Below are 18147 nucleotides of genomic sequence, written 5' to 3'. Positions count from 1 at the left end.
GCTGAAAAGACGCCCCCATAGCACCTAGAGGCTCATTAGCATAGCAATAAAACTACGTTTTTTAGGGTAACCGCTGCAAAGAAAGGAATTACAATAGCATGGTTAGGTACAGCAGACACTAGCAGATCGCTAGTGTCTGACAGCTAATTAGGTCAAAATGTGGTGGTAGAAACCCTTTAATAACCCCCTTATGCTGGCTGTGGATCTGCCGAAGTTATGCAGAGGCGCCAGACCATTTTCTATGCCTAAACCAGGAGTAGAAAATGGTAAATGAGACGGGCCTGCCTTCCCGTCCCCTTCCCCGCCCACAAGGGGAAATAATTACCCCCTATATGTATTACCAAGAAGACTGATTAAAGGGTATATTCATACATGACACATTTGTTGCAGACAGGTCTGCAGCCGGAAGTCAGTTCTGTTCATTTAAGGCTACATCCTCATTTGTGCTGTTTTTTCCAGTTTTCTGTTTTGCTCTTCGGAAAAAAATAAATAAAAAAAATGCAGTGTATTATCTGTCATATGACGGAAATGAAATGTCCCCATCAGACTACATTGATTATAATGGGATCAACATGGTTTCCACAATGGAGTCTGGCATTTTACCAGACTAAATAGTGCAGCATGCTGAGTTACTTTCCTCATGGATTCTGTGTTGAGGCCCTGACGGAGCCCCCAGATGCAGATGGGAACATGGCCTAAATGAGATTGTTTCGGAGGCAGTCAAATGGATTTCTGCAAGGCCCTTTCAGATGTATGGGACAGTCATAAAATTTCTACAATAAAACTTCCATGTGTGAATTCATCTTAAAGTGACTGTCCAATCTGCTGACGGGACAGTCATTCTGGCCCCCTGCAGGCTAGCTAATTCCTGAGTGTTCATTACCATGTTAGCTCTGATCTGGCATGCCCACTTAGATTAATATGACACCATATGCTACCACTTCCCTATATTGCCACTGGAGGGAAGCGGCAGACTGGAAGTCATGTGACTACCGCCAGAAACACAATGGTGAAGACCCAATAATTCATTCTATACAGGTTCTCCAAATATTCTAGTAGTGTCCATGCCCAGGTACAGATATAACAGGGTTAAAACTCAATGGGTTTAACTGTACTTCTGTGGAAAACCTCCAATAAAACATTGCAGAACAACATTGGGGTATGACACACGACAATCTCAGTACTGATACATGGGCAAAATCTGCTTTTCATGTGCTTATTCAATATATGAGGTAGAAATACTGTACATACATATATAGCTCTGATAAATCTGGATATACAAATGTTTGTGCAGTTTAAAGCCATAAAGAGTTAAGGTGAGAGAAAAGATTCCCTTAGGTCTGTGGTCTGTGCCTGCTGCCCTCCTGCTGTGCCCTGTGGACGTGGACACTGCACCATACACTATGCCATCCGGTATGCTGGTCGCCGACGTCCTCTTCGTGCTGCTTCTTTTGTGCCCCTGCATGATGGTCCCTCTGGCCTCTTAAAGGGTCATCGTGCGCGCTCCAAAATCCTTCCCCAGCCTATGGCTGAAGGTCCCTGGGTATTTAAGGCACCCTCTGTAAGCAGAGGGTGCCTGAGTTTTAGGTCCCTAGTGGCTAGCAAAGGTATTTGATATTCTAGTGATTTTGCGATTTACCTGCGTTTAATCCTGCATTATTCCCTGCCCCTTGCCTGTGTTCCTGCCATGCTCTCAGTTTCCCAGTTCCGTTTCCATCTTGCCTGTGTGCTCATACACTCAAGTCCAAATTCAGTTTAGTTCGTGCTTAAAGGGGTTGTGTCACTTCAGTAAATGGCATATGTCATGTAGACAAAGTTAATACAAGGCACTTACTAATGTACTGTATTCTCCATATTGCCTCCTTTGCTGGCCTGATTCATTTTTGCATTACATTATACACTGCTTGTTTCCAAGAGTTACAACCACCTTGCAATCCGGCAGTGATTGCCGTGCTTGCACACTGTAGGAGTCGGCCTCTCTGATAGCCCGAACCGTTGGAGCACGCATAGGCCTGTGCTTTTTTCCTATAGTGTGCAAGCATGGCCAACGCTGCTGGATTACAGGGTGGTCATAACCATGGAAACAAGACGTGTATAATGTGATGGAAAAATGTATCAAGTCAAAAAAGGAAGCAATATCACAATACATTAGCAATTCCCTTGTATTAATTTTGTCTACATCATAAATGCCATTTGCTGAAGTGAGACAACCCCTTTAACTGTATCTACATTAACTGTGCCCTGCCTGAATCTCTAAAACCAGCATTTAAGTCTTGGTTCCTGTTCAGACTATATCTACAATTTTCCTGCATTTTTGGTGAATTTTCTATATCCGGAGCTCCTGGTGCTTGCACCGGAGTCCCTGACTCCAGTGGGCCAACTGCGATCTACACTGGGACTATCTCAGGAGGTAGCAGTATGGTAGTGAAGTCCAAATCCCTGTATAGGAGTTAAAAGGTGAATACTGGTTAAGTGCATAACACCCTTAGGGTTAGCCCTATACCAAACCAGTTAGTAGACTATACACCTCGCAATTATACACAGTCCAGTCACATTATTATGACCACTTCCTACTTTCGATGTCTGCAGTGTGTTGTAGCTCTTGAAGGAAGTCAGGTGTGGTGAGCTAGCTTGGTGAGTATATAAGGTGTGCGATAGACTGTCTGCACACATATCCCTCACTGCTGGCATGGGTAAAAGGGGCGATTTATCAGAGTTGCAAAAAGGATGATTATTGGCTTATGGATATTGGTGGCAGTATTTCTGGAACTGCGCAGTTTGTGAACTGTTCGTGTGCTGCTGTGGTGACGGTATAATGAGTGTACAAATGGCACCATTGCAAATAAGCGACGGAGAAACTTTAGAGCATCGTGTGCCATCGATGTGAGAGGTGAACGTCGGCTACGAAGATGCGCAAGGGCAGACCGACCTGCTACAGTGGAGCAGCTCAAAATTAACCAGAGGCTACCAGATGTGTGTCTAAAACACCAGTTCAGTAAACCTTACTGTTTATGGGGAAAAAAGTAGATTGTCCAGCTTCACCTCGCAGTGCGTGTTTTATTAGGAAACGTGCTTAAAAACCAAACATCAGGCTCATTTCATCAACATGTTTCGGATCAACATATATTACAGATCCTTCCTCATGACACTACTGTTTATGGGGCTCCGAAGCAGACCTATTGGATAGTCACTGCACCTCTGCTAATGAAGTTTCATCAGCAGAGAAGCCTTTAATTTTTGCTGCGGTTTTGGAATGGGACCTCGGCCGATTGGCAGAGGATTGATTTCTCCAATGAGTCATGTTTTCTGCTTCATCGAATGGATGGACATAGGCGAGAAATATCAGAGAACAAACACCCTGCAATCTTTAGTGAAAGAACACAAGTTGGTGGTGGCAGCGTTATGGCCTGAGGAATGTTTTCGTGGCATTCCCTGAGCCCACTCATCCATGTTGAAGGCACTCTCAACCTATTTGGGTATGAATCTATTATTCGAGATCATGGACACCCATACATGCTAATTGTCTCCCCTGGGGCAGAAGGAATCTTTCAGCAACACAAAGCGAGATGTCACATGGCTAAAAATGTTTGACATTGGTTGGAAGAGCATGACCAAGACTTCTAAGTACTACCCTGGCAATCCAATATTCAGACTTGAACCCAATTGAGCATCTGTGGGACCACCTTGATCACCGTGTTCGCTCTATGGATCCTCCCCCACACACCCTCCAGTAGCTGTAGGATGCACTGCTATCAGCATGGCTCCAGATACCTGTGACAACCTACCAGGACCTTATTAAGTCAATCCCAGCCCGTCTAGCTGCTGTGTGGTTACTCTGGATATTTGTTGGTGGTCATAATTATGTGACTCGACTGTATATTTTCTATATTGTGGGTGGGTAATACATTCTAGAATAAATTATTGCTATACGGTAGTGATAACAGCTCCATACTCTGAGGTCTTACCATCGTAATATTAAAGGACACCTTATCAGCTGGTTTTAATTTGAGTCCACCATATTTTACTGAATGTGCTTTAATGTTTCTCATTACAAACTGTTATCTGACTTCACACATTCAATTTATCATAAATTGTAATCTGCAAAATCAAGTAAAGTTGCTGTGAAGTTACAAATGAAGCCATTTGCATGGATGTAAATACATTTGGTTATCTCACCTTTACAAAGGTCAAATGTGTTTAAAGAATTTGAAAAAGCAAATAGCAATGATACAGGCATTAAATTAAGCAGGACACTGTCACTGAATCCCTTAGCACCATACTTTGCCATTTGTTTATAGGTCATTTCATTTGTAGGAGATAAGAACAACTAAAATAGAAATGCAGGAGATAAAATCTCAGCTGATGATTGCCACAGCCTTTTCATTTATGAAAACCTTGAAAGGTTTGTTCATTTTCTCAAGGTCTTTTGGTAGACCCCCCCCCCCCCCCCCCCCCCCTCCTTGTGGAAGGACCTGCATAGGGAAACATGTTTACCTGCTCTCAACCGCTGGGTCTTATAACTTTCAATCCCCTGCCGCCATGGCAGCACTCAGATCCCCTACTGTCAACATCTGGTTTGATGTTGCTGCAGTCAATGACTGGCTACAGTGGTGACTTACCCCCTTGATTTATGTGACCAATTGACGAGATGCAAGGGGTGCAAGTCAACTGTGCAGCCAGTCATTGGCTACAGTGGCGTTAAACTGGATTTTGACAGCAGGGGACCCAAGCGCTACTGTAGTGGTGGTGGAGGAGCAAGAGAGCTGAGACCCATCAGTGGGGAGAGGTTGTGGCCATGAGGGGAGGGGGGTGGTCTGCCGAAAGATCCCCAGAAAATTAACCCCTTTTAAAATTACATTGCTCACATATTGTAGGTATAAATACTGGACCCCCACAGATCTGATAGTTATCGCCTAACCTGTGGATAGGGGAGAACATTTACCTACCGGAATACCTCTTTAAGATGCCCATACACATTATTGTATGGATCATGTTGGAAGGAGTCGAGTAGGAGTCGAAAGAGATAGCCGTCGGCTGAACAATCATTCGGCTGACAGCTACTGAATGTGTGTGCCCGCCTGAAGAACTGATGTGTGTCACGGTCACGTACACACACGCAGGGGGGAGGATAGTGACCACTGTGCTCCACCCTCACCCCTGGTCCTGTCTACTTGCCTCGCAAGTCCTAATGACAGGGGACAACTGAACGGCAGTCCCTAGCTTAGAATACGTGCTGGGAGGACAGACAAGGCGAACAACGGATAGTGAACGGACCGAGTCAAAACCAAGAGTGCAACGAAGTACAAATGGAGTAAGCAAAGAATAGTCAGGAGAAGCCGGGGTCAAATACCAGGAGATTAACAAGGTACCACAGGAATGAGCAAGAACAGGTCAGGTCTCAAGCCGAAGGTCAAGCCAAGAGGTCACGTCAGGAACAAGGAGCAAGCAGTAGTGGTCAAAAACAGGTACGGGTCAAATCCAGATAGCACAGGTAACTCAATAGTAGATAGCCTTAGAGAATTAATCAAAGGCAACGTGTGGCTAGCAGGTTGCCTGTTTATATACTGAAGAGGATAGGTCATGTGACGTGGCCAGCGCCACATGACCTCCCACCATGTCTGAAGTCAAGTGCCCAGCTCGACACTCAGCCCCTTAAGCGTTACTATGGGTTACTATGGGAGAGGAAACGTGCGGCCGGGCGCGCTCCGCCCCCGTTACCTCAGCAACCGAGACGCCGTGTTACACCAGGGCGCCGGCGGCGCAGGAGAGGAGTAGCACATCACTGGCACCCTGTGACAGTACCCCCCTTCCACGAGGGGCCTCTGGACCCAAGGAGCACGGGAGCATGCATCCTATGCACTGGTACCCAGGACCTCTCCTCAGGTCCGAAACCCTTCCAATGGACCAAGTACTGTAAAGAGTTCTGAACCTTCCTGACATCAATAATCTTAGAGATGATAAATTCGTCTTGGCCCTCTACCTCCACAGGAGAAGGAGGTCCTTGTGAAGGAACCACGGGAGAAAAGTATCTCTTTAACAGTGATTTGTGAAATAGACTGTGGATGCGAAGGGAGTCAGGTAGTTTCAATCTAAAAGACACGGGATTAATAATATCAATAATCTCATAGGGTCCAATGAAACGCGGCGCAAACTTTCTGGAAACCCCTTTCAAGGAAAGATTCTTGGTGGACAGCCACACCTTGTCACCGACCTCAAAATTAACTCCCTTGGAGCGTCTCTTATCAGTTTGCTCCCTCTGACTCTCCTCGGCTTTTTCCAGGTTCGTTAGAACCTGGGCCCAGACTGTGCACAGTTCTGAAGTAAAACTATCTGCCTCCGGGTTGGATGAGGACACTGAAGGAATGGAACTAAAACGAGAATGGAAGCCCAGGTTACAGAAAAATGGAGACACCCCCGTTGGCGAGTTCACCTGATTGTTGATGGCAAACTCCGCCAACGGAAGGTATCTCACCTACTGATGCTGATTGTCAGACACATAACATCTCAGAAATTGTTCAACCGCCTGATTCAACCGTTTTGTCTGCCCATTGGTCTCAGGATGGAAGGCTGACGAAAAGGACAAAGAAATTTCGCACCTTCCAAAACTTAGAGACGAACTGCACACCCCTGTCAGAGACAATATTTTCGGAAACTCCTTGCAATCGTACAATGTGGTCAATAAACAAAGATGCTAGAGTCTTGGCATTAGGGAGCTTAATCAGAGGGACGAGGTGCACCATTTTACAAAATCGGTCGACCACTACCCAAACCAATGACTTTCCCTCGGAGGTTGGCAAGTCTGTAATAAAATCCTTGGAAATATGTGACCATGGTCTGCATGGAATGGGTAGGGGTCGTAATTCGGAGAAAACGTCTGTAAGTGGGTAAGTAACTGGCTCAATGATAGAAAACAGAGGGTGGTTATTAACGGTACATACTCAGATTGGGTCACTGTCACTAGTGGAGTACCTCAGGGGTCAGTATTGGGCCCTATTCTCTTCAATATATTTATTAATGATCTTGTAGAAGGCTTGCATAGTAAAATATCAATTTTCGCAGATGACACTAAACTGTGTAAAGTAATTAACACTGAAGAGGACAGTATACTACTACAGAGGGATCTGGATAGATTGGAGGCTTGGGCAGATAAGTGGCAGATGAGGTTTAACACTGACAAATGTAAAGTTATGCACATGGGAAGGAATAATGCAAGTCACCCGTACATACTAAATGGTAAAACACTCAGTAACACTGACATGGAAAAGGATCTAGGAATTTTAATAAACAGCAAACTAAGCTGCAAAAAACAGTGTCAGGCAGCTGCTGCCAAGGCCAATAAGATAATGGGTTGCATCAAAAGGGGCATAGATGCCCGTGATGAGAACATATTCCTACTACTTTACAAATCACTGGTCAGACCACACATGGAGTACTGTGTACAGTTCTGGGCTCCTGTAAACAAGGCAGACATAGCAGAGCTGGAGAGGGTCCAGAGGAGGGCAACTAAAGTAATAACTGGAATGGGGCAACTACAGTACCCTGAAAGATTATCAAAATTAGGGTTATTCACGTTAGAAAAAAGACGACTGAGGGGAGATCTAATTACTATGTATAAATATATCAGGGGGCAGTACAGAGATCTATCCCATCATCTATTTATCCCCAGGACTGTGACTGTGACGAGGGGACATCCTCTGCGCCTGGAGGAAAGAAGGTTTGTACACAAACATAGAAAAGGATTCTTTACGGTAAGAGCAGTGAGACTATGGAACTCTCTGCCTGAGGAGGTGGTGATGGTGAGTACAATAAAGGAATTCAAGAGGGGCCTGGATGTATTTCTGGAGTGTAATAATATTACAGGCTATAGCTACTAGAGAGGGGTCGTTGATCCAGGGAGTTATTCTGATTGCCTGATTGGAGTCGGGAAGGAATTTTTATTCCCCTAAAGTGAGGAAAATTGGCTTCTACCTCACAGGTTTTTTTTGCCTTCCTCTGGATCAACTTGTAGGATGACAGGCCGAACTGGATGGACAAATGTCTTTTTTTGGCCTTATGTACTATGTTACTATGTTACCAGCAGGACGCGTTCTCAGAGTTTTAGATCTGGCACATACCTCACAAGCAGACACATAAGAACGGACATCTCTAGATAAAATGGGCCACCAGAAAGACCTAGAAAGGAGTTCCTTAGTGGCATCGATACCGGGACGGCCGCACAAAACAGAATCATGGCACTCACCCAACAGGCGGAGACGGAAGTGCCCAGGAACGAATAGCTTATCTGAGGGTGTCTGTGCAGGGGCAAGATGCTGTGCTGAAGCGATTTCAGAAGAGAGGTCTGCAGATATTGATGCCAAAATGATATTAGTCGGCAGGATGGGTTCATGAGGGGTGTCAGGAGGCCAGAAGGCACAAAAGCTTCGGGACAAGGCGTCGGCCTTGATATTTTTACTTCCTGGCCTGAAAGTAATAGAAAAATTAAAACGGGTGAAAAACAGGGCCCACCTGGCTTGCCTAGGATTAAGGCATTTAGCAGCTTCAAGAATACCAAATTCTTATGGTCAGTAAGAACCGTGACACAGTGTTTAGCCCCTTCTAAAAAATGTCTCCATTCCTCAAACGCCCATTTGATGGCCAGTAGTTTGCGGTTCCCAATGTCATAATTCCTCTCCGTGGGAGAGCATTTACGTGAAAAGAACGCACACGGTCTTAAATTTGTGAGGTTGAGAGATCCCTGAGAAAGAATAGCCCCCACCCCATCCTCAGATGTGTCCACCTCCACTACAAAGGGTTCCCTTGGATCCGGCTGAATCAAGACTTGGGCATTCTGAAAACACATTTTAAGAGTCTCAAAAGCCTTGAGAGCCTCAGGTTGCGAGTTAACAAGTTCCCCGCTCTTCTTGTTTAGGTCGGTCAAAGGTTTGGCGATTGCAGAAAAACTTTTGATAAATTTACGATAATAATTAGAGAATCCTAAAAAGCGTTGTAATGATTTTAGGGAGGATGGTCTCACCCAGTCTTGAATCGCCTGAACTTTCTTAGGATCCATTTTAAATGAGTGTGGAGTAAGGATATACCCTAGATATTACATTTCCTGTACTCCAAAAACGCATTTCTCTAATTTGACCGACAATTGATTTTCCCGGAGGATTCCAAGCACAAGTCTGAGATGAGAGACATGAGACTCCCAGTCCGAAGAGAAAATCAGAATGTGGTCCAGATATACGATCATAAATCTGCCGATAAACTCCCTGAAGATGTCATTCATTAAATTCTGAAAAACTGCCGGGGCATTGCTGAGTCTGAATGGCATGACTAAATACTCAAAGTGCACCTCTGGGGTGTTGAAGTCAGTTTTCCACTCATCCCCTTCTTTAATACGTATCAGGTTAAAAGCCCCTCTCAAATCGAGTTTGGAAAACCAGGATGCTCCCAAAACCTGGTTGAACAAGTCAGGAAACAATGGGATAGAATATTGATTCATAATAGTAATCTTGTTCAACCTTCTATAGTCGATACAGGGTCTGAGACCACCGTCCTTCTTTTTAACAAAAAAGAACCCTTCACCCATGGGGGAGGTGGAGGGTCGAATATGTCCCTTTTTAAGGCTCTCCTTAATATACTCTTTCATAGCGCTGCGCTCTGGACCAGATAGGTTGTAAATACATCCCTTGGGAAATTTAGACCCTGCCACTAAATCTATAGCGCAGTCATAGGGTCTATGGGGAGGAAGAGTCTCGAACTCGGATGTGGAAAAAACATCTTGGAACTCTTCAAAATACGGAGGAACCGCCATGGAATTGGAGGAAACCCCTGCCTGGACAAAGGTCAAACAGGAGTTACAATTGGGGCCCTATTTTTCGAACTCACCCATGGTCCAGTTAATGGCCGGGTTGTGTAGCTGAAGCCAAGGCATCCCTAACACCACTTCTACGGGCAGATTTTCGAGAATAAAAAATGGACACCTCTCTGAGTGACACCCCCCTACTGACAAGGTTATTTCAGGAGTACAGAGCTTGACAGTTCCTCCCAGCAGGGGAGTGGAGTTAATGGCGACAATATAGAAAGGAGTGGACAGATTCAACACGGGTATTCCCACCTGTACTGCAAACTTAAGATCCATGAAACTAAAGGCAGAACCAGAGTCAACGAAAGCTCTACCTGACCCCTTGTGGGTCCCAAAGACCACAGAAATGGGTAGCAACAACTTCTTTCTTACCACCTCCGGAAGTACCTTGTCTTTGGCTCCTTCAACTTGGATGATCTTCCGGAAGGAGGAATCTTGGGGCACTGACGAACCCAATGTTCGGAGTCGCCACAGTAAAAACAGGTGCCCTGTCGACGACGTTGCTCTCTACAGGTCATACCGAGCTGCATTGGTTCGTCCATCTGTGCCTCTGACTTGAGTCCCACGGGAGCGGGTTCAGGTTTGGAAATACCCTGAATACCCATTTGGCCCAGGTGTTTTTAATTAGCAGGAGTCTGCATAAGGGTATAAATTCCTACCTCTCAGTTGGAGTTCCTGAGAGTATGTGATGGGGTGAGTTCCACACCTGTTCACATGGTGCAGTACTACACGGCGGCCATTGTTGCTTTGGTGCTATCCCGGTGGGTTGGTGGGGCCCAGTGCCAGGGTGGCTTAGTCGGACAGCGGGGGCGCTGTTTAACTGCTGGGTCCCGCTGCCTGCCGGGGTGGTGCTGCAGTGTCGGTGGTCGCTGTGCAGTGCTGCGCCAAATTTAGAATAGGGTCCTATTCGAAGAGGCAACCTTGTCGCGGTGAGTGGGCCTATGCTTTTTGATCAAATTGTATACTAATGCCTCATGTATAGCATGCAGCATAGGGGTAGGTATACGATAAATTGCGCTGAGAAACAATGTTAATTATGCTGAGAAGCAGTTAGATGAAAGCATAGTATTGAGGATGTGCGATCCAGTTCTTTTTCTCATATTTTACATACTCTCCAAGTACTCCCATATATATTGATTTTATTAACGCGTCTAAAGAAAAATTTAAAGTAGAGGTGCAGGTATCTCCTTGCTGGACACCTGAAATAGTTTTAACCAAGTAAAGGTAATAGTAGCATACTGTATCATATTCTTCGCACCATTGCCCCTGCTCTCACCTTATATCAGTGAGATCCGGGTCCATAAATTCATTACACGTTCAGTAGGCAGCTGTGTTTATGGTGTTAATAGCATTTGTCATCTTTCATTACAGGGGAAGAGATTTAGGCATTTAACACAATTCATTTAATCATTTATAAAGTCCCAAATGCCCTAGAGCTTATTCATCTTCTACTGTGCTGCTCGAGCTCACAGTAATATGTTTTCTAGTAAATAGACCATTAGTCTGTCCACTGATACTTATTGACATATTTAGCCTGACAAATTATAGTCATAATGCATTTTTTAATATCAGTGTTCATAGTTCATAGTTCTGTGATGTACGATAAGTCAGGATTAAAAGTGTCCTTCAGTGAGTCAGTCAGTGAGTGCAACACTTTTTCTATTAGATATTCTGGATTTCAATATGCCACTGTTTGTTCTCCAGGATCTGTTGCTGTATAGAGTTGTATTTCTAGTAAAGAGGTTACCAATGGTATGACATACAAATATGAGTGTGTTCTTCCCTTCCTTATTCTGAGAGTTCCGAATTCGAATCACGGATGGTTTGCTAGATTTCCAGACAGCGCAGTCAAGCATTTTTTTAAATGTAAATTCATAGAAAAATCTTATTAATGACATTCAAATCCTTCTCTACAGGTAATATGATTTTAGCAACCTTCATTTTATTTAAAAATCCATTTTGCCGGAACACTTGGGGCCAGATCCGGCATTAATGCATTTCGATGTAAAATAGATCCGGCAATCCGGCAAGTATTCCGGAATTTTGGACGGTGAAAATACCGCAGCATGCTGCAGTATTTTCTCCGTCCAAAAACCGTACAGTGACTGAACTCAATACCGGAACTCAATACCAGAAAAGGTTAATGCAAGTGTGAAAGTACCCTAAGGGCTACACACAAATTGCAAAAACTCCAGCAGTATTGGATTTTCTGTGATTTGCATGTCCTGGTCACAGCAACCAAGCAAGTCGCACTGTGATCCCATTCATTGTTATGGCTGCTTTGTAACACTGTGATACTTCAGCGTGGCATGGGCACGAGACATGTTGTGTCCAAAATTACCTTGTAGCCTTATCCTAATGCCAGCATCTATGTGTGGAAATCGAACATGTTATCCAACACTTATAAATATACACTGGTGCCTAGGTGATAAATAAAGATGCCCTATTTTGTAGTGCATAGATATAAGCAGACTACAGCAGGGACCATTACTGGTAGAGACAGAATCTGTTAAATACTGTGTATTCAGACCTTTCACTTTTTCTTTACATGTTATCTTGTGGCCTTATGCTAAAATAGAAAAAAATACAATTTTCCACCATCAATCTGCACTCAATACCCCATAATGAGAAAGTGAAAATATTTTAGAAATGTTTGCAAATTTATTAAAAAGATAAAATTAAAATTTGACCTGGACATAATTATTCAGACCTTCTTCCCATTTCTCTTCATCATCTTTGAGATGTTTCTGCACCATGGTTGGAGTCCACCTGTGGTAAATTCAGTTGATTGGGCATGACTTCAAAAGATACAACCCTGTCTATATAAGGTCTCACAGCTGAGACCAAGCCAGGAATAAAGAACTGCCTGTAGAGCTCAGAGACATGATGGTGTGGAGGTACAGATCTGGAGAAGGATACAGAAAATTGTATACTGAACGTTCCCAAAAGCACAGTGGTCTCCATAATTCTTAAATGGAAGATGTTTGGAACAACCAGGTCTCTTCCTAGAGCTGGCTGCCACCAAACTAAGTAATCAGGGGAAAAGGGCCTTGATAAGAGAGGTTATCAAGGACCATATGGTCACTCTGACTGAGCTCCAAAGATCCTGTGTGCAGATGGGAGAACCTTCCAGAAGGTCAACCATAACAGCTTCATTCCACCAGTCTGGGCTTTATGGCACAGTGGCCAGAGAGAAGCCTTTCCTCTGTAAAAGACACATGAGAGTTTGCAAAAAAGCACTTAAAGGACTCTTAGACTGTGATAAACAAGATTATCTAGTTGGATGAACCTCAATTCTAAGCGTCATGTTTGGAGGAAACCAGGCACTTCCCAGTACCATCCATATAGTGAAACATAGTGGTGGAAGCAGCCAATCTCTTGGAAAACCCCTTTCAAATGATATAATAGGTTGCAAATTCATGTTGGAAGTTATATGTTCTCTAAGACGGCTCAGAGGTATTGACTGGTTCATTAAATAATTAATTCCTGATTTATCTATAGAACATAGACAAGCCACAGACCTTTCATATTTGACACGTACTACCTTACAATTTCCATTTGTTGTGGAGTGCATGAAATTTCCAGTAGTCATTGATGCAGAACCAAACCAAGTTTTGTTAATAGTATGCTAGGTAAATGGTGCCTGAGTATAGTTCATTGGCTGAACATACTGTTATAGCATGGTACGGTAATCTCCAATGGACTGTGTAGATTTTGTTACTATATAAGACCGTGCAACAATGACCCCCGAATAGAATAATTATATGTCTCATGAGGTCACATGAAGTGGGGTTGAAGCTTGTATTTTTCATTATCTACACACATTGGTAATTGAGTCCTTGAGCAGAAACGCATTTTCAAAAGTGCATTTGACCTATAGATTTAGTGTTTCCATTACTGTAGAATTCTTTAAAGAAATGAGCTTGGAGTTCTGTACCCTGGTGTGCGTGGTCTTTAAGTTCTGAAAAATGCTTCCATTCAGACAATGCTGTGTCTGAAAGCTTAATTGAGTGAATCATGACAAATAATCACACACAGCTTTGAATTATTATTTTTCCTTTCGGTCTGTCCTCTGTGAATTTGCTCTTTGAAATTAGTTTCAGGCTGTGATAGAGAGTTAACTGTTTCCCTGAGATAACAGCTAAGAGTAATTCTTCTACAGATGAATACTGAGCTGCTATATTGTTTGTAGAAGAGTTCTTTATAATTTGTGATTTCATCTTTGTGGTTGAGAAATTTTATAATTATCAATTGTGTGCACTGGTACAAAAGCTAAAGTTTACACCTACCTGTATGCTAAAAAGTAGTCTATCTTTTTGCCAGCCTTTCATCAGTACAAGTTGCTCATTGCAATATTTTGACTTGAGAGCTTTAAAGGGGTTGTCCTAAAAAGCCCTTGTCCATGTGTCCTGTGAGGGCATACTGACATCATAGAGTAAGACTCCTGCTCAGGACTACTTTTAAGTACCAGAACAACGCACTTCTCAGTAAGAGTGGCTGTGATCTGTCAATGCATTGAATATATTGCTATCCATTTCATTGGCTGCCATGTAATACTGCAATTTCCCTGCAACAGCCACAATGGCTTCTCCCGACAATAACAGCTGATTATTGGGTTAAGTTGGCCATTCACATTAGACGAATGTCAGCCATGTCTGCCAGTGGGAACGGCCAATGATCTAATGTGTATGGGGTTGTCCTGACTCCCCTGATGACAGTTGAAAGAGAGCCATCCATATTGGATTTCAATACGCTCAATCTTTGGCTACTTTCACATGTGTGGCATGGATTCCAGAGAACAGCCTGGCAGAATTCTCCAGATCCGGATGCAAACGGAATGGAGTCCAGCGGAGATCCGGACGCATTTCGAGAAAAAGTCCAAGAATTGGCTGGACACAAACCGCTGCACACTGCATTTTCTGCAGTCTCTGCAGCATCAGGCAGCCGGATCTCCGTGCCGCAGATGTGAAAGTAGCCTTATTGTTCTCTTGGTAGATAAAGATCTGCCTGAGGTGTCGGATAGTGGTTTATTGCCCTCTTACTACAGAAAACATGTGTATGCTCGAGGCAGGAGTGTCTATGTATGGGTGGACAGTTGGAAATGAATAGCTGACTGCTATCTAAGATACTGTATGTGCCCACCTTTAGCAAAGCCCGATTTGTCTATGTGCAATAATCTGATCTATGAACATTGGTAGAGATTTATCAAACTGGTGTAAAGTAGAACTGGCTTATTTGCCCATAGCAACCAATCAGATTCTTCCATTTTCCAAAGGAGCTCTGAAAAATGAAAGGTGGAATTTGATTAGTTGCTAAGCCAGTTCTACTGTACACCAGTTTGATAAATCTCGCCTATTGAATCTAGATTCCAATAGTTCATCCCATATAAAAAGGTACATTCACATGAAGTGAAAAACACAGTCAGTAAAAATGGATACACTGTTAGTTTTTCATGACCATTTGTCATCAGTGTGTGCATCCATTTTCTGGCTATCCGTAAGTTATTAATGGCTGCTCTGCATCCATTTTGCATCAGTTTTTAACAGCAGTTATAATGACTATTAAAAACGGATGGATTTCATAGTTTGTTTTTTAATCCCAACCCCTGCAGTGCCCCCTGTATTATAAATGGCCCCCCATAGTGGCCCTAGTATTATCAATAGCTCCCCATAGTGCAGCCAATATTAGAAATGGGCCCCAATAGTACCCCCACTATAACAAATGGCCCCCAATAATTCCACAAGTATTATAAATGGCCTACCATAGTGCCCCCAGGAGCATATATGCCCCCACAGTGTCCTCAGTATATATATGCCCCCATAGATATAATGGCCCCCACTCCATACTTAATACAAGGCACTTACTAATGTATTGTGATTGTCCATATTGCTTCCTTTGCTTGTTTGATTCATTTTTCCATCACATTATACACTGCTCGTTTCCATGGTTACAACCACTCTGCAATCCAGCAGCAGTGGCCGTGCTTGCACACTATAGGAAAAAGCGCTGGCCTTTGTGCACTTCTGTGGTCCTAGCCATGAGAGGTCTGCACTTTTTTCTACAGTGTGCAAGCACGGCCACCACTACAAAGTTTTATTTTATTTCCTTAAAAATGGGATGCTAAGAAAGATATTTGGGTTTTAATTAAACTCACATGAAAAGTATGCCTGTTACTTAAAAACCCTGAATGGAGTCAAGATAAAATGTCCTATGCGCCTAAACATGTCATGCAATTGCAGAGTGTAACACACGTTCTGTTTTCTTGGCAGGTGGAGTGGATAGAACAGCAGGTTGTTAAAAGAAGGACGAAAAGGGATTATAAAGATAGTAATATTCATTCTGCCTATTTCAACGATCCCAAGTGGCCAAGCATGTGGTACATTGTAAGTATTTCAGCGAAATGTTCTGCTTATATTTCTTTCTACATGGGAAGATACATGACCCTGCTAAGTATTGATGTATACCTATGAAGATGTACGTTCTTATGGTACAAGAGATTATGTGGTATCATCCTCCTGGTGCTATCTACAACATTCATTCAAGGGGGTTTTCTGGGATCACTATGGTATTTAACAGATATAATAATGCAGTTGCTTATTTCATGTACATCTTCCCCATGCATTTTATTTTTTTTCAATTCAGACTCTCTTGACCTGTTTTCTCCATGAATCATTCTAGTTTATTGCATCCTGTATGTAGCACTTCCTCTTGCTGGATCCAACCAAACCCATGATGCACTTCTCCTTTCTCTGCCACAGCTCCAGCACCGCCCAGCTAGTTACAGACACTCCCCTGTCACTGCCCCTAACAAAACCCAGCTAGTATATAGCTCCTCCCATCCAGCTACTTACAGACACTCCCCTGTCACTGCCGCTAACAACACCCAGCTAGTATATAGCTCCTCCCACCCAGTTACATAGACACTCCCCTGTCACTGCCCCTAACAGCCAGCTAGTATATACTGTAGCTCCTTCCACCCAGTTACATAGACACTCCCCTGTCAGGTAAAAGAAATACATTACAAAATTACAGCTACCTTTATAAATGATTACCTTAAAGGACACCAGTAACATAAAAATGTTTTTGCAATATTAACAAGTGGTTGCCTTTTTTTTTGCTTGTTCTAGGAGATGTTAGCTGCTTCAGTTTTTGCCTTTTATTTCTGCTGCATCGCTCCCCGATTGATGTGAAAGGGTATTCCTTAGGCTCCATTCAGATGTCCGTAGTGCATCGCGGATCCGCAATACACCCGGCCGGCACCCCCATAGAAATGCCTATTCTTGTCCGCAATTGCGGACAAGAATAGGACATGCTCTATTTTTTAATTCCGGCCCCATAGAGAATGAATGGGTCCGCACCCGGTCCGCACAATTGCGGAACGGATGCGGACCCATTCTACGGACGTGTGAATGGACCCTTAGTTTTCAAAAAGTTGCAATTCCTGGTAACTGCAGAAAATTCAAATGCAAGAATGTGAAGGAGATTTTAAATAACATCTGAATGTGTTGGTGTTTCTGTAGTGGGATAAGCAGGGCAAGAATAAAACTCAAAGTCTGAACATGTATAAAGATAGTTCCAAAACAAGCATAGACAAACGTATTATCCTGTGCACCGATAAACAGATCTCTGCCACATTTCCCACCACATCCAAGCTCCTCAGAGAGTCATTAGTATGTGCAGCAAGCCTGACAATTTCAGGATGGACCAACATGTCCGATCCACATGAGACAGGCTGCTGCTGACTCTTCTGACAATAGCCTATAAGCTTTTTCCTAGTCGAAATCAAAGCTCAGCCAAGAGAGAGAGAATTTGGCCAACAGCTATCTAAAGCTAAACATACATTTAAGGCTACTTTCACACTAGCGTTTTTACTTCATCCGGCAGGGTTCAACAAAAACACTTCCGTTACTGATAATACAACCATCTGCATCCGTTATGAACGGATCCGGTTGTATTATCTTTAACATAGACAAGATGGATCTTTCATGAACTCCATTGATAGTCAAAGGGGGAACGGATCCATTTTCTATTGTGTCAGATTGTGTCAGAGAAAACGGATCCGTCTCCATTGACTTGCATTGGGGGTCATGCCGGATCCGTCTTGCTCCGCATCCCAGGACATAAAGCAAACTACAACATGTTGCGGTTTTCTCTCCGGTCTGGGAACGCAATTAAACGGAACGGAATGCATTTTGGAGCATTCCGTTCTGTTCAGTTCAGTTTTGTCCCCATTGACAATGAATGGGGACAAAACTGAAGCGTTTTTTTTTTTTCCCATATTGAGCCCCCGGTATTGACCG

The 18147-nt window shown here is 43.5% G+C and overlaps 1 protein-coding gene across 3 annotated transcripts in view; it reads left to right on the top strand.

Moving 5' to 3' along the window:
• Positions 1-18147, top strand: part of PCSK5 (proprotein convertase subtilisin/kexin type 5) — a 468004-nt gene that overhangs the window by 74736 nt on the left and 375121 nt on the right. For all 3 annotated transcript variants that reach the window (XM_040417061.1, XM_040417063.1, XM_040417062.1), the window contains exon 3: positions 16117-16230. In XM_040417061.1, coding sequence (XP_040272995.1) covers positions 16117-16230 — 114 coding nt within the window. The remainder of the gene's footprint in view (positions 1-16116; positions 16231-18147) is intronic.

This window comes from Bufo bufo, chromosome 2 (assembly GCF_905171765.1).
Source record: "Bufo bufo chromosome 2, aBufBuf1.1, whole genome shotgun sequence".
Classification (NCBI taxonomy): Eukaryota; Metazoa; Chordata; class Amphibia; order Anura; family Bufonidae; genus Bufo; species Bufo bufo.
This window is presented reverse-complemented; position numbering and strand designations above follow the sequence as displayed.